Raw genomic sequence first — 22,832 nt, forward strand, 5'->3', positions numbered from 1 at the left:
TACAGGGTTAGGGTAAAATTTCATACGTTAATGCAAATCACGGGTAACACTATAAATCATCACATGAAAACAGGTGGGCCATGATAGACTGGGAGGAACTCCACAGCGAATTTAATCGCAATCAGACACGCTGCGCAAAAACGCAGGCACCAAGTCGGATGCAACAGAAATAAGGTAAGAGATGGAAATGTCGGATGAAGTCATCCGACACGACACTACTGTCGGATGCAGATGCACCGTGCAGCATCTGCATCCGACAGTCGTGTGGCATCAGACGAACGCTGTGACACTATCCGATTCGCGTTCCTGTTGCTTACCTTATTCTCGTCACATCCGACTTGGCGCCTGCGTTTTTGTGCAGCGCGTCGGATCGCTCTGAAATTTCCCGTGGAGTTCCTCCCTAACAACAGTGAATGCAGAAACAGGACCTTTTACCCTTAAGACACCCAGGATCCTTCTATAATTCCTTTATTCTTTTCAGCCGTGGGCCCGCAGAAAGTGACGAGCTAATGCAGAAGGTTGGCTTCCATTATGCAGGAACCTACAAATGGGTGAACCCAAACAAGCTCTGATACTCTGCCTCGCCTTTTTCTCCCCGTGGACGTCCTGTTTTGTATCCCCTGAAACTCTACATTTTTCCTGTCCATACAACCCGCGGCGTGGGAAATCACAGGGGACCAAAATACACCTTGTCTTGTTCCATATAGTGGCTACCTGTAGATGTCACTATTGTTACTTTTTGTCTTGAAGCCTGACTTAGTTGCTTCTCATTCCTACATGTTTAACCTTAAAGGTATATAAGCAATCCAAATGTACAGTGTGACCGTACACATGGATCGCCTTATTCATTAGTTTTCCTCATTTGAGCTAATGACCTCAATGATGCACCATGTACTCCCAAACAAGGTGCACTGGCAGATACATTTTTTAGTTTGGACAGATCGCCAGCAATAAGATTGGATCACAGGATAGTCTGCCTTCAGGTGATTGTACAGTATGATCAAAATTGGTCACACTGCCCGATTAAGCTGTCTATACAAGGCCAGGCTTAAAGGCTAACTCATTTTTGTAACATTCTCTCAACTTTAGTGGATGCTTATTTATGCCTTTTAAAGAGGAACTATTGTGAAAATTTAATATAAGCTTCAGCATACTGAAATAAACTTTCTAAATACATCAATTAAAAATTCTGTAGTGTTTCTGATATAACCAAGTTTATCTTAACTATTCCTCTCACAGCATCTGTTTCTCCTCATTCTGTCTTCATTCAGGAGTTGGGTGTCAGGTGAATGATCCAATATATCTCGCTCTCTATTAAAATCACTGGAAATCCTGTCTCTCTACATGCAGAATTTATGCAAAAGGCAGTTATTTTGTTTGTACTGGAATGAGTGAGCTCTTATACGTCTGCTAGGAAAGGGAGCCCCCTATAAGATATATTGGATCATTCATTTGACACCCAACTGCTGCATGAAGAGAGAGAATGAAAAGAAACAGACGCTGAGAGAGGAATACTGAATATAAACTTGATTATTTCAAAAACCATGCAGAATTTTTAATTGATTGTATTTAAAAAGTTTCTTTTTTCAGTATATGAGGAAGCTTATATTAAATTTTAATTTCTGCGATAGTTCCCCTTTAACAAATAGATTTTATTATTTGTTTTCATATAGTTTTTGAGATATAAATGGTTGACTAGTGTGCATTGCCAAACCAACATTTTTTCCCTACTGCAAACAACTTAGCCGTGCTGATGTCGGTAGTATTTTGCAAATTGCCGGCTCATGCTGGAATCAGCATCAGCCAGTTAGACCAGGTGACATTTGTCAGTGACTCAGAGCATGAGTGAGTCGGCTGAATCCAGGGAAACAAATGTTAGGGTGAGGAATAAACTACAGTTTATTGAATATTTATAATAGCAACGGTTTCCTTGTACCATTACTTACGTCTAACTAAGAAGCATTTTGCACTGGCAAGGAATGGCATTGTCTGCAAGAGAGGGAATTTACAGAATTGCACTTAACAGGAAAAAGTGTATATTTCATTGGCAGGAAATATTTTTTTCCCCACTTCCTTCTTCTTACCCCTACCTACTTGCTTTTGTTAATCTACTGTAGACGGCCAGTGTTACACATGGGCAGAATTATGATATGCTTTCATATTTGAGGGTTTACACATTTATTGTAGAGGGAATTACAGAGGTGTTCCCATTTTTTCCTGCTTTATTTTAATACCATTGGATTAGTAAATACGTTTGTGCACATTGCTGTGTTTTCTTTATTCCACGTCTACATGCGACACAACCGTATGCTAGGTAAGCCGCGCAACAATGTCTAATGTATTTGCTTGTTATCCGGGTGAATTGAGTCCAGGGCTCAGAGGTGCAACTGCTCTGACACCATCAGGACCAATGTCCTCATACACACAATTCCGCTACTGTTACTTAATATGACCATTTGATATTACTACAGTTATAGGGGATTCGGTCATAATTGTAAGAAAATCTAAAGGCTGCTGACAGACCGAAGTCGGCAGCTTATTAGCCCGTGTGGGGCCATCAGTCTGGCTTCCCCGATCGATATCTGGCCGAAAGTCAGCCAGGTCAAAAAATCCTGTTGGATCGCGGCCACATCTGTGAGTTTATGTGGTCCCGTGATCTGACCGTCCATATCGGATCTATTCTCATCTTATCGTTGGGCCTTAGGGCCGACGATCGGATCAGCCTGATATCGGCCACTTTGATGTGGGCATATCGGGGAGAGATCCGCTCGTTTGGCGACATCGCCAAATGAGCGGATCTCTACGTCTATGGCCACCTTTAGTCAACAAATAGGTTTTAATTCATATCTGATGCTGAGTGACTCATTTTAAGGTGTATCTAGGTAGGCTAGTAGGAATTCTTCCCAAATGTCAACCTAACTGGCCTTTTGGCTGAATCCTTGTTCCCCTGCTCCAGGACTGCGCAGCCTTATTGCTTTAATGTCTTCTTCTTATAATGCCAGAATGAGAGCCATGTGTTGAATATCCTCATCATGTTCAGACTGAGGGGGTTATTTATTAAAATTCCAATGTTAAAATCTCAAAAAAGGCAATGTTTTTTCACTAGAAAACTCTAAGGGATTAAAAACTTGAATTTTGTGAGATTTATTACAAAATCAGAAAATCCACCATCTCAGATCTGTTGAGGTCCTGTATAAGTCAATGGGAGAGGCACCTATCTCAATTTAAAGTTTTTGTGGTGTGTGCTGGGGTTAGCCTGAAAATCTGACTTTTTCAGGGGAAAAAATTAGAGTAATTTGGGAAAAAAGCCAGAAAAATTCAAGCAATTCTGGAAAAAGCCAGAAAAATTTAAGCGATTCAGGTTTTCGTTCGATTTCATTGAGGTTTTCCGTTTTTTTAGTAATAAATAAGCTACAATCGGGCATGGGAGTTTGGTTGTGGTTTTTGTTAAGAAAATATGAGATAAATTTAGATTTTAGTAAAAAAAAACATGTACAGTAGCCCCTCTGGCATTTGCTGGAACATACTGATTGCCGATCTGGGCCCAATCCTCACAGTAAGTCCCTCTAATCAACTCTTGCTTCATATCACTAGTTTCTAATCTAATGCTGCCAGTTTTGATTGCCGTCTCTCCCCTAAACACTTAATGAGCCATAATTAGTACAAGAGATTGCATGTTCCAAATGAATTTTCATACCAAACAGCTGCTGAGAAATTACTCTATAATCCCCTCCAAGCTCATTTATTATACGTACTTAATGCCTAAGCCACTGTTATAATTTTTAAAAATTTGGATAAATCAAAGTCTAAGGGAAATGGCCTTTCCGTAATTCTGAGCATTCTGGATAACAGGTTTTGCAGATACCTGTACACTGGGTTTTATAAAGGAAACATGTGTCCAAATTTAAGGGTGCTGCTACAGGGGGGATTCCAATTGTAAGTGCCTGTCAAGCAATATTTTTTGCAGTCGATTATTACCTAACAAATGCTTGCAGATGCAGAATTATATTTTACGAATGAGCTAGTTAATGCCACTCCATGACTTCTAAATGTCTAGCGCAGTGCTTTATTCAAGGGTTAGGTCTTTATGCTCCCAAATAGAGCGCAGAGGCCTGTGGCCTTTCAGCAAGGACTGAACACAGTTGGGAAGCGTAAATTACCCCATATCTGCATTTGGGGGTTCAGTCCGGTGATGTGGGTACAGTTGTGTTCCCATGTTGTAGAATACAAAAAGAAAAACACCACATGGGAAGAGTTGGGGTCCATAAGCAATAGCAACCAGTAGAGCTGCCAGGAAAATCACCAGCTAGGGCCAGTGCCAGTTTAAAAAAAATTGCCAGCAATATATTTGCAGGAAAATTTGTGGCAACCCTACCTGTAAATCCCTCCCATTGCTGCCTCTCTCCATGTCCAGTCACTCCCTCTTGAGCAGAGGCCTGCCTCCACCCTGCCAATTCCCCACCTTATACTGCCATTCTCCTGCCCATTTCTATGCCTATTATGTCATCACCCTGCTCCTAAATGTTGGCACAAAAAGGTGGCAACCAGTAGGATGCAGTTTTATAGTAAATAGATTGGTGGGGGGAGCTCTCAAGTAATATATTGTCTCCTAACTTCCCAGTGGGACCCCAAGAAACCGTCCTGCCCTAATGTGCTCCGTTAACCCTGACCCACTCCCTTGGCCATTCAATCCTCTCTCCCCCCAATCCCCAAGTTGGCCAGATGTCGATCGGGTAGGGCTAATAATCCCTTTGGATCGTGAACCACATCTGTTCGTTGATGCAGTCCCATGATTCAACCGTCCGTATTGCTTTAATTATGATCCGATCATAGGGCCTGCGAACGGATCAGCCCAATATTGCACACCTTAAAGGTTGGCATATTGGGGAGAGATCCGCTCGTTTAGCTGATCTCTGTGTATGGCCGCCTTTAGACATGAAATGAAAAATTACAACAAAAATAACTTCTTTTTTTTTATATATAATAAAAACTAATGATCATGTTACCAACTAGATTTACTATATTCTCACAGTAGTTCTTGCATGATCTTTCTTTGTCCAGCAAGCTGAATGGATTCTGGCATGTTTGCAGAACAGTCCCATATCACAAATTCACATATCTATATTGATATAGCTGGAACTATCCATCTGGACGTCTCTTAGAGATTGAATCTTTTCTGTACCATCTGGATTTGGCAACAGAACTTCCTGTGAATAAGTTAAATGTTTTTTTCAGGTGAGGTACCCTTACTTCTCTGCAGCCACCGGAGTATTCACAGTACGGGTGGAATTTACTAGTTGCAAAATATGAAAATAATATATTTATTATTAATCTTTAAACTCTACAGTCAATTCCCTGACTGTCTGCAAGTGCATAAGTCTTTGAAAGTGGCAGTATTTTGCCGGTCATGGACTGAGCAGTATTTTGCCGGTCATGGACTGAGCAGCACAGCGCCAACAATGTTGATGTGTCAGTCTCTGCCGTTCCAGCAGCAGTTAATTTGGATTTATCCTCCTCTTTTAGGGTCCACATGCCATGTCAACAAGCTCCATGTGGTGTTAAAATGAATAATTCTGTTCTCCCAAGCACTAGGGTTGGGGAGTAGAAATGGTGCTGGGTTCTCATCGGCTACACGAGGTGCCTTCAATTCCTCGTGCAAACAGTTGGATGAGTTGATGATGCACCCTGAAAAAATAGACATCAGTCAGTGAGCTGAGCTTTCAATTCTCCCAGATTATATACATGAAATGTGCCCTTTAGAAGGTAATCTTTTCAACTTCTGTATCATACATGACAGCGTTAGCCATACTTATATTCATAAGGTAAATGCTTAATGGTTGCCCCTTACATTTTGAGGCAGAATTTTATTTGGTACAAGGGGAATGCCAAGTATAAGGGTTTTATGTAGTCCTTCTTTTATATCAGTCCCATCCCCAATGGAGTCTCTATTCCTGTCCAGGTCCTGCCTGTATGGTTTTGGGTTATGCAATGCAGGGTTGGACTGGGCTGCTGGGACACTGGTGGAAAAACCCAATGGGCCCCCGTGACCCAGTCCATCCAGCTTCAACTGCGAGCACAGCGTCCCCCCACCCACGATCTCGGCTACAAGAGCAATAGAAGTGGTAAGTGCCAAGTGACTGATGGGGAAGGGGTGGCAGTATTTGAAGGAGCTGACTGGAGTTTGCGACTGGGGTGGGCAGCCCCAGTATGCCCCGAACACCCCAGTCCGAAACTGGAGAGAGGAAATCGGAGTACCTGGAGGAAACCTACATATACACAGTCAGAATATACAAACTCCTTGCAGGTGGATTCAAAATGGCCACTCCACAAATGATATTACTGGAAGACTATGGAAAGTAAAAAGGAGGGCAGGAACGAGGGAACTATTAAAGAATCAAGGCTTATGAGAACACTTGGCAGAAGTTTGGGAAAGAAAAGTATAAGAATGCAGTTATACGTTAATTTCTCAATATTTCCACTAGAAATGGAAGAAAAAATAGCCAAGGTAGTTTAAGTTAAACTACAGGCTAAATGGTTACTTCTGAGAATGTCATCTAAAATTGGAAATACACAGGACAATAAAAGCGTCTGTCTCTCCCCCTCCAGACTAACTCAGGAGCTTACTGGTCCGTGTATGGGGCCCTCCCAATAAGGTGCTTGCCAAAACAGAGCTATATCAGGCAGGTTTGAGAATTGCATCATGCAAGGGCCGCATTGGCCATATGATCTGAATGCTGTTCCCTGGCCAAGGATCAGGTAACTTGTATTTGTGCAAAATCAACTTGTTAGCTGACTTTCTCAAAACAGCAGATGTTTAAGGGGCCGATTCACTAACTTCGAGTGAAGGATTCGAAGTAAAAAAAACTTAGAATTTCGAGGTGTTTTTTGGGCTACTTCGACCATCGAATGGGCTACTTCGACTTCGAATCGAAGGATTTAAACTAAAAATCGTTCGACTATTCGGGAGCCGAAGTACTGTCTCTTTAAAAAAAACTTCGACCCCCTAGTTCGCCATCTAAAACCTACCAAACTCAATGTTAACCTATGGGGAAGGTCCCCATAGGCTTGCCTAAGTTTTTTTTGGTCGAAAGATAATCCTTCGATCGATGGATTAAAATCCTTTGAATCGTTCGATTCGAAGGATTTAATCGTTCGATCGAAGGATTATCCTTCGATCGAACTATTTGCGCTAAAATCCTTCGACTTCGATATTCGAAGTCGAAGGATTTTAATTCCCAGTCGAATATCGAGGGTTAATTAAAAAACCCTCGATATTCGACCCTTGGTGAATCGGCCCCTAAGTGTAAGGCCAACTTTAGTCTTCTCTACATACTGACGCAGACTTCTTATTTCATTTTCTTTTATATGGAACTAACATAGTGTTTTATCTAGCAACCACTTGCACTTATTGTGCACAAATACATTCTACCAAGAGTCCCTTCTCTTTGGCCAAGATCTGGACACTTCTGGATCTATGGGAGACATTCCAGTTCATCCACTGCCAGAGAAATAAATTGTGTAGACCGTGCTAAAACTGATTTACCAAACTGTTATATCTCATTCGATAAAGAAAATAAATTTTTGAGAATATATTTCTCACCTGACGCTGAGCTGTGCACAGTCTAGGATCTCCCCGTCGCAGTTCCAGCTGCTGGTTTCAGGGGGTGCTCCACAGAGTGATGAAAAGATGCCCTTACGCCGGCGGGTGGCTCCCTCCTCATCCAGTTTCTCAGGGGTAAAATGCATGGCACGAATACGATGTACTTCCACATAGGGCAATGCAAACTGGGAAGAAATAACAGTATGAAGTCTATTGAACATCGCTCAGCTGACAAACAGCAAATCAAAATATTCCAATAAATAGCAAGTGTCTCTAGCATCTTATAGCTGCCCCTTTAGCATTTGCCAGAAGCTACAGACTGGCAGTTCTGCTATATTCAAGCAACTGCTTCTTCGTCATGTCTCTTTGTCTCACCTGATCCTTCTTGTTGGTGTGTCTCTTGAGGTGTCTCACAAACTGGAGCATGTTGCACTCTCGCACCAAAATGAGATCAGCTGTGCCATCGGCCAAGTGCGCTGTTGGAGACAGACCATCCATGCTTTTCGGGCATGCACTGGACATGCCTGTAACATTGATAGCCACAAAGGAGCCAGATATTTTTTGCCACATCTCTGAGTCACAGCCTGAGGGGAAAAAAAATGGTGAAAAACGTCATGGCTTGAAAGTTTCAGCAACATCCAGATTTCAGCAGCAATTTATTAATGGAATGTAATGATGCATGCAGCTTTGAGTATTGGGTGCCAATGGAGTCTAAAATTGAGTTTTTGCTTAAATAAATTATGTGCTACTTAGGAAAGAGAGCAATTGAATGGAAAACAGTGGACAAGGCCATTTTTATGACTTTGAAGTCAACTGATTTTTGGTGCTTCTCGAGGAACAAATACAACTGCGTCTGCCAAGAAGTTCTATGGTTGCTACCTTTGGGGTTTTGTGACAGCCTTCCCTGCAGAAGCTATAATTATAAACTGAGCAATATAGTTCCAATCGAAAGTGGAAGACTATGATGCTTGTACGATAGAGCCTTACTGGACACAAATACATCTTATTGCTTAAATGGAGACAGAATTGGGCAGCATTGAGAAGAAGAACAGGGTCTTACAGTGGAATTCTGCATCTCTCTCCTCTTTCCATCTTTCTGAGGATTCGGAACAGACTTGGCACCTGCAAAGAAAATAAAAATAAGAAGTCTGCCAGGAACCCAAACATTCTTTGCACCAGTACTACAACTCCCAGTATCCTCATTCAGAAGGAAACTCAGTAACATGTTGACTTTGGCAGGTTTGTAGTCAAGATCTTTTTAGAAGACAGTTGCTTAGGTTGGGCTAAACTGTACATAGGAAACTCAGGAAAATCTGTGTCAAGGCATGAATTTGGCACATGTTCAATACAACTGATAGGATATGTCTGTGCCATGCATTGGCTCTTATTCAGTTTTTTTATAAGTAGTGAGAATTCGGACAAAAGAAGCCTATTCAGCAGCCATTAGCTTTCTTTGGGAACAGGCCCCTTATCATATGACAAATACAAAGATAGAGAGTAATGGACAGAGCCATGGAAACAAGAGGTAGAGAGTTGTGCTTTGAAGTGTTACCCCGTTCTGCAGCGAGTGTTGTCTTTTGGACTGGATTGACTGTCATCTGCTTCCAGGAACTCCACTGTCCCCCTGTAGAAGCGGTTGCTTAGCACCATCTTAAAACCTACAAAAACAGGCTCTATGTTAATAAATCTGAAGAAAATACCTAAATGGAGATAACGGCAAGAAATGGAGATGTATAAAAGGCCACTAGAAGCATCTCAGAGCTACCATCCATGGTCGTAACCAAAAAACGACCATGGGGCCCTATGTCCCCATTTTGTCCCAGTCCAACAAGCCATAGCAACCAATCAACAGTTTAGTATCATCATTCTAACTGCAAAAGTAAAAGCAAATTCTTAATGGGTTGCCATTCCATGCCACAGAGTGCTATGTCTCACCTGAAAAGTCGTATCGGATAGGCCCTAAACAGCGCAAAGCCTCGCTCTCTCGCAAAACATCCCCAAAGAATCCATAACCGATGAGAGACACAGAGTATCTCATAAGCTCGCCATAGTGGTACGATGCACAGACGTCCATGGGTTGTGTGTCCCCTAAACACAGATACATTCTTAGTTAAATGTCTTTATACGGAACTAGATTCAGGCATTCTCTGCCAATCCCAGCATTCTCTGTCCACACATTGCCTTACATGCACAATCTCAAGAGACTTACCGATGATTATATGAAGTGCAGAAGTAACCGGATCATTGATTCCAACAGTGGCAAAACATACACAATCAGTGGAACCTATAATAGAAAAACACCAGAGTCAGGATAAGGACACATTTACAAGGTACACTTCTATCAACTGTTTGTTCATCTCAAAGGCAGCCATACATGTGGCAATGCTCATGTTATCCCACCTAGACACCTGTTTACTATATATGCATCCACACAACTGGCCGTATAACACTAATCTGGTAATTTAGCCCTTTGATATAACAAATGAGTGTGACAGGACATAGAGGGGAGATGTGGCCCCCATTGTTTCTCAGGCAGACTAGCTATTGTTCGTAAGCATAGGATAGCTGGATAGTTTCTGTTGAAACTGCCTCCAAAAGCGTCAAATATAATTCCTGATAAATTACATGAAGTAGCTTTTACATCTCCACATTCCACAGGATCGTAACACACTAATGACACATTTTTATTTCAGCAGCAGTGTCTCTGGAAGGCTCCCATAAAGCTATAAACAGCTCATTTTAAAGGGAAACCCCACTTGTGCAAGCACAATAATGGATGCAGCTGTTGCAGGGCCTTCTTTGGGAGTAAAGCTGTAAGACAACATTCTTTCACCAAGAACAGTGACCTGCAGCTCTGCATTAACCTAGTTTCACGTGTCACTGAGTGTTTGGCCAACCGTTGGATGCTAGTTGCAATGTAAAAAGAGTCCATCCAGCAGTTTTGTCATGATCTGACGAAGGTAGCAATCAGAGGGTAAAACGTTGGTAGCCTTTTTATAGTTGTGGTCTTAAAAAACCAACATTAAAAAGGGTACATTATTTTACAGGAGGTCCCACAATAGGGGCCACAGAGGAAAAGGTGGGACTCTGATCTTGACCCATAAGGACAAAGTACACTGGGAAATACTGGGAACACCTACCTGCAGGAATGATACCGATGCGAAGCTTGCAAGGTGTCAGCATTGCCCCCTCCTTGTTCTCGCACACTTTGTTGTCGATCTGCGTCCGTCTCACTACTCCATGCAGTAACTCGCTAAACATGCCGTCACCCCCAACACACACCACCCTGCAGAAGTAGGGAACACATTAGTAAAGTGATCATGTACATACATGACTATGGGAAGGGTTGTAGCAATTTAAAACACTTCTTTACCCGTCATATTTCTGTAGATCTGTTTCCAAAATGTAATCTCTAGCATGATTCGCTCTTGTGGTCTCTGTAAGGAAGAGAGAGATTGCTTAGTGGGGTATGAGTTCTGTAAAATGAACAAGTGGAAAGAATAAGGCCCAAACTGTGGACTTACCGATCACCTCCTCCTCGATTCCTGACAGCTGGAAGAGGGGGGATATTTTATTGCTATAGATTCTTTGAGCTTTGCCCCTCCCTCCATATGGATTTATAAATATAAGCAGCTTCCGCGGCCTTTCTGCACCTGTAGGGGTAAAATAATGAGCATAAGGCAGGGAAGGGTACAGTTGTAGAAAGGAACTGGTTGGTTTTTACTAGTAGCTTACTCACTGAAGCCTCTTTGAATTCAGTGGGGCAAATTCACTAAAGGGAGAATTTTTGCCAGCGTCCACTTTGCCACAGTCCGGCCACTTCGCCAGGCGCAAAATCGTTACCACTACGCTAATTCAATAGAATGCAAAGTTGCCTTTTAGCAACCAAACGCTGGCGAATTTTCTGTATCGTTACATCGGCAGTGCGAGCGTTTTACATAGAATTTTCTCTAGTGTTCATGTTAGTGTGCCTAGTGAAACTTCGCTAGCACTCTTACGCTTTGGTTAATTTGAATAGGCTGGGTACCTAAAAGTCGCATGGACGTCTTTATTAGTGCAAATGCTTGAAGTGGCCCACTTTGTCAAACACATGTCCAATGAGCCATAATAAAGACAGAAAAGATCCCTAGACATGAGCCCACCCTAAAACAAATGTGGCATGCCCCTCAAATTAGTTTAAAAAAATTGTTCACACATAAATCGTTAATAGTTCAGACTTTTGAAAGCAATCCCACTTTTAAAAAAGAAAAGTCGACAGCGTTTTTTTTTAAAACTTTACTGCATTTCCGGCATACAGGATATGATGTCACTGACATAAGATTAAGGAAGATGTAGCTCCGTTTTATCATTTCACCTGGTCTGAGGTGGCGAAATAGGTAACGTTCAGTAAAATTCGCCTCTTAGTGAATTTGCGGGGTAATGACCGTTCGCCAGAGTGAAAACTCGCCTGGTGGTAGGGTGCGAATGAATGCTAGCGACGTTCTCGTTCGCTAGCGACTTGTCCTCTATGCCTTTTAGTAAATTGGAATTGTCCCTGCGGATGGGATTTTTGGAGAATTTTAGTGAATCTGTCCCAGTGTCTGGACAATAATGATCGTGAATAGTGCAAGTTGCAGCTGGCCATACTTCACAGTTGCCGGTGGAAACATACCCAAAAAGAATCAGAAAACGTAATTCTTTCCATTTGTAGTTATCACTAAATCCATCAGCGGGTTTGACTTGTAATGCAAGATTTCAATTCATTGACGCCCCCTATTGCTTCCGAAGTGAGTGGGTGTGCCTGGGTTTAGTCATTAAGCCTACTTACTAATGGCCAAATCCCAATGTGACAGATTTATATGATGAATGAGTACTCTGTGGATGCTCTGCAATGCCTCTTAATGCCTTGATAATGAGTAAGGCTGCTTTCTAGATCGCAAGGCTTGCTCATTATAAGAAAGATTGTTGCTCTATTTATAAAATGGCTTATAGACCAGAAAGGTTCTGCTGTTGCCCAATGTATGTTACTATGCAACAACTTGTTAGACTGCTTTGGATTAGGCTGATTTGCATACTATCCTCTGGTCATCTTCCTAACCAATCAGTTTGCATTCAGTCAATGAGCTTGCTCCATAAATAATCTCACGCTTTGTAACAAGCAAACTGGCTTCCAACTAGAGCGATCAAGCCCCGACAAGTGAGCTTGCTACCCATTGAATCAGTGCAGTTATGAATAGTGAGCTTGCTACCTAGTGAATAAAACTCTGCCCCGTGAGTGAGCTTGCTGCTTGCAGAGTGGTGAGTGAGCTGGACAGACGTAAAAATGGCCATAGACGCACAGATAATATCGTATAAAACTAATTTTCATACGACATTCGGTGCGTGTATGGTGGTAAAAGAGCCCGACCGGTATCGGCAGAAGACTTGGATATCAGTCGGCTCGTCGATCGGGCTAGACGGAAAGTTTTGATCGGGTGCCTTTTAAGGCACCCAAACATCAGCCATTGTTAGTGCTGAATGGTCAGATACAGGTAGAATTCTATAGTTTCTATCTGTATATCTGACCATTCAGCTCTACACGTGTGTATTGAAACAAACATTCTCTCTTGGAAAGATCTGAGTAGACAGAAAGATCTGTCTACTCAGCACTGTGTGAGCTTGTTACCCAAGAGGCCACTTTGCTTATTAGGGCGGACGCCTGCTACACAATGCATAATCCTATCTGACAATGAATCAAACAGTTAATCATGGAGTATTTCTGCTTACTATCATTACTATTATTATCACGTATTCTACTGACCAACCCACATTAATTGGCATAGTTCTCTTACATGCCATCAGCTTCCTAATGAGTGTTGTTATTATAAACTGGCTGAAGAATTTCCCATTAGAGAGGCCACTTATTGGCTTCCTATAGTACTAACTATTTCAGACTAGGGTTGCCACCCGGCCGGTGTTTTACCGGCCTGGCAGGTACTTTACCGGCTAGACTGGGGCCGGTATTACAAATTTACCTGCAATGTAGCTGCCGGTAAGTTTGTAATACAATCAAAAGGAGCCCTTGGCCTGCCCCCAATCCCCTGTAACTTACCTTTTCTGTAGCCTCTTCTAGCGTCCGCGGGTCTCCGTTGTGTGGCCCCGCCCCTTTTGACGTCTTGTCACGCCCCCTTTGATGCCACGCCCATTTGAGGCCCCGCCCTTAATTTTTATATAAGGTGGCAACCCTATTTCAGACACAATGCCTTTTAACTAGAATGGCTACATTCCAATGAGTAAGCTGCTCAGTTAGGTTTGCTATCCTAGGTGCCAGCAGTAGGAAGTCACTCCAACTAACGGCAAACCTTCTACAACTTGGTTGATACATAGTGATGGCAAGTATAAGCCCTAGAGCTACTTCCTTACCGCAGTTCTGGATCCTGTCCTGCAGAACCGTCACCCAGTCATGTGCTTCCTGGCAGCTGTGCGCCGTGAAAGTGGAGGCTTCTAGAGTCCATCGCTGAGCCGACTTCCGAGAGATGTGGTAAACTGGAAAACAGAGAGAAGGGCAGAGTGTGAGATGGTTGTTGAGAAATTATTGTTAGCAGACAGAAATCTTTTAACCTAGCCAATCAACTTAACGACTGATTGGCATGGTACAAAAAATGTTGGGATGATCCACAGACTGTCCGAAAATCGTCCGAAATTTCGATTTGTACGGCTATGTCTTTGCATCTCTGGCCAGCTTAACTGGCACACAGGTGCAATTCCAGATCCTCTGCCCTGCATTCATTGTGTTCAATACAATGTTTTAGGAGTGTATCCCATAGTCAGGTTCCTAAGACATATTAATATCTTAATACAATTTAGCTGGGGGGAATATGACGACTAAAAGACTATAGCAATATTAGCAGCACCAACACACCATGTATTGAAGGGGTTGTTCACTTTTAAATTTAACTTTTAGTAAGATGTAGGAAGTGATATTCTAAAACAATTTGCAATTGGGTTTAATTTTTTATTTATTTAGCTTTTTATTCAGCAGCTCTCCAGTTTGCAGTTTTGGCAATAGGTTTGCTAGGGTCCAAATTACCCTAGACACATAGAAAAAAAATGTTCTGTAGTTAATTTGGCCAGATCAGTGGCACTTCCATTGTATTTTTAGTACATTTTTTAAGCCATGGAGTGCTCCCACAACCTTTCCTTTTTCCAAATTACCCTAGCAACCATGCATTGATAAGAATTAGAGACTGGAATATGAATATGAGAGGGCCTGATTTGTCTTACAGAAAATGTTTAAAAGGGGTCAGTGACCCCCATTTGAAAGCTGAAAAGGGTCAGAATAATATGTCAATTCAAAAACTATAAAGGCCAATTGAACAGTTGCTTAGAATTACCCAGTCGATAACATACTGAAAGTTAAAGGGATACTGTCATGGGAAAAAAACATTTTTTCTAAATGAATCAGTTAATAGTGCTGCTTCAGCAGAATTCTGCACTGAAATCCATTTCTCAAAAGAGCAAACAGATTTTTTTTATATTCAATTTTGAAATCTGACATGGGGCTAGACATATTGTCAATTTCCCAGCTGCCCCAAGTCATGTGACTTGTGCTCTGATAAACTTCAATCACTGAAAAGGGTCAGAATAATATGTCAATTCAAAAACTATAAAGGCCAATTGAACAGTTGCTTAGAATTACCCAGTCGATAACATACTGAAAGTTAAAGGGATACTGTCATGGGAAAAAAACATTTTTTCTAAATGAATCAGTTAATAGTGCTGCTTCAGCAGAATTCTGCACTGAAATCCATTTCTCAAAAGAGCAAACAGATTTTTTTTATATTCAATTTTGAAATCTGACATGGGGCTAGACATATTGTCAATTTCCCAGCTGCCCCAAGTCATGTGACTTGTGCTCTGATAAACTTCAATCACTCTTTACTGCTATACTGCAAGTTGGAGTGATATCACCCCCTCCCTTTTCCCCCCCAGCAGCCAAACAAAAGAACAATGGGAAGGTAACCAGATAGCAGCTCCCTAACACAAGATAACAGCTGCCTGGTAGATATAAGAACAGCACTCAATAGTAAAAACCCATGTCTCACTGAGACACATTCAGTTACATTGAAAAGTAAAAACAGCAGCCTGCCAGAAAGCATTTCTCTCCTAAAGTGCAGGCACAAGTCGCATGACCAGGGGCAGCTGGGAAATTGACAGTATGTCTAGCCCCATGTCAGATTTCAAAATTGAATATAAAAAAATCTGTTTCCTCTTTTGAGAAATGGATTTCATTGCAGAATTCTGCTGGAGTAGCACTTTTAACTGATGCGTTTTGAAAAAAACATGTTTTCCCATGACAGGATCCCTTTAAAGATGATCCACCCCTTTATTGTATATTTCAGAATTAGCAGACAGATTGTGATACGTTGTGTTGTTTCCAGATGAATGTGTCTTGCCATCAAGTGTCCATGCATCAATATACAATATGTTAGTTTCTCTCTGGCACCTCCCATGGACACACAATTAGCACGTGATTTCCTTATTGTGTGCAAATACCTTGTAAGCCTCCTACATAAACGCCACCCACCCACCCCTGGGGGTTGGAAACAATGATGTCAATGGAATTGTACATAAAAATAGACGTCAATAGAGGAAGAGAAAACCAACAATCTGCCTGCTGGCTTAAGTTTTTGACAACACAAACAGGTAATACACCACTATGGACTAGACTGGCCCTAGGGCCAACAATCGGATCAGCACAGGGAGAGATCCACTCATTTGACGAGGTCACTAAACGAGTGGATCTCTACATATATGGCCACCATGTCCATGCCCATCAGCCCACTCTCAAGCCTATATTTACTCTTCTGTCTTTACTTTATCTTATTTATTCTGCTAGTCTTTACTCTTTACGTATTATGACCTGCATTTGACATATGGTTGCCAAATGGTTGGGCTAGCGGGAGGCCCCATTGAATCCTGGGTCCACCAGGACTTTTCCTGGTATCCTGGCAGGCCAGTCAATACTGCTTGGTCAAATAATATATCATGTCATTTTGATGTTGAAATCATTGGAATGTATGAGATGAGTAGACTGGAGGAACCATAAAAATTCCCTGATGGACTGCTTCTTGCTCAGGGCCTCTAGTTAGACAGCCTTGACCTTGACAATCAAATGCCATGATCCTCTCCGAAAAGTGTTGCTTTGTCACATCTATGGGTGGGTTCTTAGGCAAGCAGCAAGAATAACTTACTAGTGGCAATTTATAGGATAAGCAACCACCTTGTGTAGAATCTATCTTGCAGGCAACATACAAACATCTACAAGGAGATCTAAACATCTTACATAGCCTGTAGACATGATCAGTGCTCCTTATTAAAATAATTACATCCTGGGAATTTATAATAAATACCCAACACCAAGTAAATTAGTACCACCAGGCAAACCTGCCTTAGTGCAGTAACCCATAGCAACCAATCAGATATTTGCTTCCAGTATTTTTCCTAAAGGACAAGCATACCTCCCAACATTTTGGAAGTAAAGAGAGGGGAAAAAAAATTTCTGCATGTAGCGCAGCAAATTTTTTTGACCACACCCCTTTCTGTGGCCACACCCCCTAATTATCATGTTCAGTTTACAAAATTTGGCAGGTTATGAAAGTTTGAAAATATTTCTCCTTATCTAAACTGTGTTTTTGTGTCTCAAAATTGTTACAAAGTATCTTATTTGCACCTGTTAGCTGTTCTGGGCTCTCTCATAAAGCCAATTAAGTGAGAAACTTTGTTTCTTTTTCTGGCTGTTCAGTGCAGAGAAAAGAGGGACTTTCCAGTACAATGAGGGACTACGGGTTGAGCTGTCAAAAGAGGGACTGTCCCTCCGAAAAAGGGACAGTTGGGAGGTATGGGTCACAAGACTAAATGCTGATTGTTTGATTTTTGTCTTCATTATCTCGAAGTCAGTTACATTTTTATCCCTGATTAGAAGGCAAGTTAATGTGTGACTCAACTGTGTGTTTAATGGGAGTAGGACTAAATAGGAGAAGCTTGCACTTTTTACCAGGAAATAGCACAACACCTTGTTCCAAGAAGGTAATGATCTACCTGTCAGGATAATCTTTAAACCCTGTATGCAATGGCCCAGCTGGACAAACTCCAGAGAAAGGAAACAAAGGGACACAGTTTGTTCACACATTCACTAAAGGAAAGGACCATGTACATTACACTATGGTTATCTGTGTATTCTTTCTAAAAATGAAGACTAAAAAATGCATTGATTTAAATAAGAGTCTGGAATATGATTAGGACAGGGGCCGAGATGAGTAATTAAATGTAGCAATAACAATACATGTGTAGCCTTACAGAGCATTTGCTTTCTTTAGATGGGGTCAGCGACCCCCCATTTGAAAGCTGGAAAGAGTCCGAAGAAAAAGGAAAATAATTAAGAAACTAAAAAAAAAAAAAAATAATGAAGACCAATTAAAAAGTTGGTAAAACAGTAATTGGCTATTCTATAACATACTAAAAGTTAACTTAAAGAGATGCAAGCAGAGGCATTAAGGAACCCACCCCCTACCTGTATGATGCAAGTAAATACAGGACTGGCCTCATCTTTTTAGTGCTTCACAATACATCAAAATGACCCCTTAGCTGTATGGAAACCCTGTCTCCTAAAAATAAATGCAAATATATTTGCAAAAGGAATTTTTTTATGAATAAATGCCAGACATAGCACTGATGGATTCTAATTACATGTCACATAGTAACTGCAGCCTACTGTGCTCACATAATACATGTCCTGATCAGCAGAGCTACCGAACCAGAACTTTATGACAATCCTAAACTGCTTTTAATTAGGTACATTAAAGCAGCTTTCTGCTTGGTCATCAGTGACGTTACGTGGCAACCCATTAAAATCTATTCTAAAAAATATAGAGAGAATAAAATGACTCACAGGCATATTCCCTTAGTCAGCTGCACTTATTAAATTACCAAAAGTTAGAAGCAGAAGAAGAAGAACATGCTTCATCCGGTTCAAATTTAATTTTCCACGTGGTTTAATTTTGTAATTGCCAGTCACTTTCCTCAAATTGTTGTTGGGTTGATACTTTTGCTGGTAGCAAGTTTTCTACTATTACATTATGCTAGGCATTACGTACAAGGCTTGGGTTGAAAATGAGGAGTAATAGCTGCAAACTGTGGATAATGGTGGTGGATATTGTGTATATAGATGTAGATTTTATCATTAATACAATTTGATTATAAATAACAAGGGCATATACCATATAGCAATGGTCCCCAACCAGTAGCTCGTGAGCAACATGTTACTCTCCAATCCCTTGGATGTTACTCTCAGTGGCCTTAAAGCAGGAGCTTATTTTTGTATTCCGGGCTTGGAGGCAAGTTTTGGTTGTATAAAAACCAGGTGCACTGCCAAACAAAGTCTCAATGTAGGTTGACGATCCACATAGGGGCTACTAAATGGCCAATCACAGCACTTATTTAAAACCCAAAGAAAATTTTTCACACTAATGTTGCTCCCCAACTCCTTTTACTTCTGAATGTTGCTGACGGTTCAAAAGGTTGGGGATCTCTGCCATATAGTATTGTTGGGGTTGAGTTTCCCAGGTCTGGGGTGTTGAGTTTCCCAGGTCTGGGGTGAGACTTAATGAGTTTAATAGCTTGCCTCCCTACAGAACTGTCCCTGCAGTTTCTGAACTGCACTAGTTGGGTCTCCAGTGGTGCAATTCTTATGAGGGTAGCAGGGAGGGCAGTGGTAAAGCAGTGGTTTATCAAGTTAAGACCAAGCCTGGAGGTTGGTGAAGCACAGACTAGAAGGGACTAAGTGAGACCAAGTTAAGCCTAACATGACTGAAGGCAAGTCAGCTTAGCACCATAACCATAAAAATAATTTTGTATTGGTTCTGCTTGGTCTTTGTATAACAATATAAGTAAACGGAGGGCACACCTAATTCCAATAAATATAGGCAAATATTAAATATGAGGTGCACAACAAACCTTGAGTCGCCCCTACCGAGCGACAAAATATAACAAATACAGAGAATTAGGTCTGCACACTCAAAAGGAACTTTCGACTCAGGTGGTAAGATTTAAGATATGCTTTACTTAATAAAAACAGACATTGACTTCATCATCACAGCGAACAAAAAACATTTCACATTGTCATAATATACATACCACCCTTAAGTACAGAAAAGGCAGACAAGGGAATACAAGTAGCGGATACACCTGCCTAAATGAGAATGACCCCAACGTTTCGGCAAAATAGCCTTTGTCAAGGGGATTCTCAGAATCGTTTCGGCAAAATAACCTTTGTCAAGGGGATTCTCAGAATCCCCTTGACAAAGGCTATTTTGCCGAAACTTTGGGGTCATTCTCATTTAGGCAGGTGTATCCGCTACTTGTATTCCCTTGTCTGCCTTTTCTGTACTTAAGGGTGGTATGTATATTATGACAATGTGAAATGTTTTTTGTTCGCTGTGATGATGAAGTCAATGTCTGTTTTTATTAAGTAAAGCATATCTTAAATCTTACCACCTGAGTCGAAAGTTCCTTTTGAGTGTGCAGACCTAATTCTCTGTATCTGCTTGGTCTTTGCCCATAGGTTCTTAGTATCAAAGACCAACCTATGAGTATGTCTATGAGTAATGTCCTAATAAACAGTTTTTCATTTCCTAATTCTTCTTGCTACTGCATTTACTATTAGTGGGTCTTTTCCACTTATTTTTGATTTTTCCAAGGCAAAGACCAACTCAACAGAACTAGCATCAGTTCAGCCTACTGATGCCACCTTTTCTAGAAAAAAAAATCACCAGCTTTCCTATATTTGTATGCATTTTCCCTATTAATTACATTGGGATCAACTCTATTTTTTACGGCCCAAGCCGGTAAAATACCAGCCAGGTGGCAACCCTAGTAGAACCACTTGTATTTATGGGTATTCCCGTTTTCTCCCATACTCCAAAAACATACATTCAACTGAGTGTTTAAGAATATAGGGACCACTAGGGCAGGGGATGGTGGGAATGATGTATAATCTCTGTTTTTGTGTTGTGCCTCCTCAAAAAACGAGCCACCATCAGCTATACAGTATGTTTTTCCTGATGCTCAGGGTGTATTACCTGTGAAGTAGATGCTAGGACCATCAGTTGTCTTGCTTTGTTGCTTTGTGTCTCCCTGATGCACCTTGACAATCTCATTCACCGGAACGGAGACTGTGGACCCTGTAGGGAAGAAAGCCCATATCATATTACGCAAGCCAAAGAACACAATACCCCTGTGGTTCTGAACGATTTGCCATTAGAAAGCCAGCTGTCACCCTGGATTTTGATAGGTCAGTCTTATCCTTCAAACTTACTCAACATACATGATAACCTTATCATGGGCACAACTGTCCTGGAGACAGCCGACAGTTAAATGGTCACCAAAGCTTGGCCAGAATATTTTTCAGTTGTCTTACTGGAACATGTTGTACAAGAAGAACTAAATTGTAATACTTTCTTGCTGTAATCTAACACAATCAATACATATACCACATTTTTATTATTCTAATACAAAGCAAGTTAGGAGAAATACAGCCCAACACAGAGGGAAACACGTGGTTGTCCAACCGAAGGTCCCTGTCCTATAGCCCCCAGCTGCCAGTTGGGTCCATGGATATCTTAGTATGACACAATCATTGTATTATAATACAGAAAACATGTGCTGCATGGAATTATCAGCCCATTATTTGCTACAGGTTGGACAGTGTGGCTCTAAAATAATATCTTTGTTCTATTGTAAGTTTAGGTGCCAAATTTTAAATGGTTGTGCCTCACACGTGCAACACTTTAGTGGAATTTGGTGCTGATTATCCCTGTTTTGATGGCCCATTAGTGCCAGAAACCAGATATAAAACTAGCTTGAGGGTCACAAAATGTTGCACATTAGAAACAATGGGGTTAAAGGGGTTGTTCACCTTTAAATTAACTTTTAGTATGATACAGAGTGATATTCTGAGAAAATTTGCAATTGGTTTTCATGTCTTATTATTTGTGAGTTTTGAGTTACTTAGCTTTTTATTCAGCATCTCTCCGGTTTGCAAGGTGAGCGATGTGGTTGCTAGGGTCCAAATGACCCTGGCAACCATGGACTGATTTGAATAAGAGACTGGAATATGAATAGGAAAGAACCTGAATAGAAAGAGTATCAAGGGGGCGCTTGAGAAATTGTTTGCTCGTCCTTTTGGTGATAATACAAAGTATCAATAACAATAATTATGTTGCCTTACGGAGCATTTGTTTTTAAAAGGGGTCAGTCCCCATTTGAAAGCTGGAAAGGGGTCTCTGATGAAGAGACCCAACTGCCATCCAAAGGTTGATATCAGCAGTTTATAATGAGAAAAACAGTGATAAATGTGTGGATCTGCCTCACTTACCCTGTCTGCCCCAGCAGAACCATCTCTTCTGAAAGGTCCAGCTTAGACTGCTGCCGGATAATGTCAGTTGAACCTTGCTGCCCCTCAGTTGCAAAAGTGACTCCAACCTGCTCTGACCCATTGTAATGCCAGACTTCTGTTCTTGACCCAGGGTTCCGTTCGAGTCCGGGTGTTAGAGTGTGAGCATCTTGCAGTGTTGGCAGTTTGTGCAGAGCGGGGAAGTCTGAAATCTTCTTTTCTTTTTTTTCAGTCTATCTATGCCGGATCTGTATTCTAACTAAAGTATAAGCCTATTAGGTACCTGACTGTTCAACAGCACCCAATTTTGCCTGCTATTGTCTCTAAAAGTCCAGGAAAGCGGTCCCAGCAAGGGATGTTCCTTCATTTCTTAGGTGTAAAGTAGCACGGAATCCTTCTCAGCCTGTGCTTTTCCTTGTCTTTATTTCCAGTTGCCTAACCGGTTATGCCCTCCCCATTCTCCTCCCCAGCCTGTCTGCCTCCTTGTTAATGTGAGTGTTCCCCTTGTGCATCAATGGCTGCAGTGAGTACATGCCTGTGCTATAGTAGGTATTCATCTGTTTGTTTAGGGTAGACGCACACAATGCTATTTGTGGGAGATAAGTTGCTCAGCGACAAATCGCCTCTTCTTCGGGTGACTAATCTCCCCGCAATGCCTTCCCGTCGGCTACAATGTAAATCGCCATGGCGATTGGAGTGTTTCGTTTTCCAAAGTTGCCCGAAGTTGCCTTACAAGGAAACTTCGGGCGACTTTAAAAACCAAAGTGCTCCGAGTGCCATCCTGCTGGCGATTTACATTTTATATAAATAATCCAGATTTTT

The 22,832-nt window shown here is 41.4% G+C and overlaps 2 protein-coding genes across 3 annotated transcripts in view; one reads left to right on the forward strand and one right to left on the reverse strand.

The window, feature by feature from the left end:
* The window catches only part of g6pd.L (glucose-6-phosphate dehydrogenase L homeolog), a 28,143-nt gene extending 25,880 nt beyond the window's left edge, over positions 1-2,263 (forward strand). The window contains exon 13 of one of the 2 annotated variants that reach the window (XM_041571902.1): positions 482-2,263. In XM_041571902.1, coding sequence (XP_041427836.1) covers positions 482-572 — 91 coding nt within the window. In that variant the 3' untranslated portion in view covers positions 573-2,263. 2 annotated transcript variants of the gene reach the window in all.
* A 2,697-nt stretch (positions 2,264-4,960) lies between these two features.
* XB5892679.L (provisional ortholog of ceramide kinase L homeolog) lies at positions 4,961-22,538 on the reverse strand. The gene is made up of 13 exons (XM_018241067.2): positions 21,993-22,538; positions 20,698-20,799; positions 13,982-14,104; positions 11,125-11,253; positions 10,974-11,037; positions 10,741-10,886; positions 9,810-9,884; positions 9,536-9,688; positions 9,153-9,258; positions 8,661-8,722; positions 7,976-8,184; positions 7,601-7,785; positions 4,961-5,685 (listed from the first exon to the last, which is right to left on the reverse strand). Exons 1-13 carry the CDS (start codon positions 22,111-22,113, stop codon positions 5,622-5,624), a joined length of 1,539 nt encoding a protein of 512 aa, XP_018096556.1. The 5' UTR covers positions 22,114-22,538; the 3' UTR covers positions 4,961-5,621.
* Positions 22,539-22,832: the final 294 nt, after the last annotated feature.

Source organism: Xenopus laevis, chromosome 8L (assembly GCF_017654675.1).
Source record: "Xenopus laevis strain J_2021 chromosome 8L, Xenopus_laevis_v10.1, whole genome shotgun sequence".
NCBI classification, from domain to species: Eukaryota; Metazoa; Chordata; class Amphibia; order Anura; family Pipidae; genus Xenopus; species Xenopus laevis.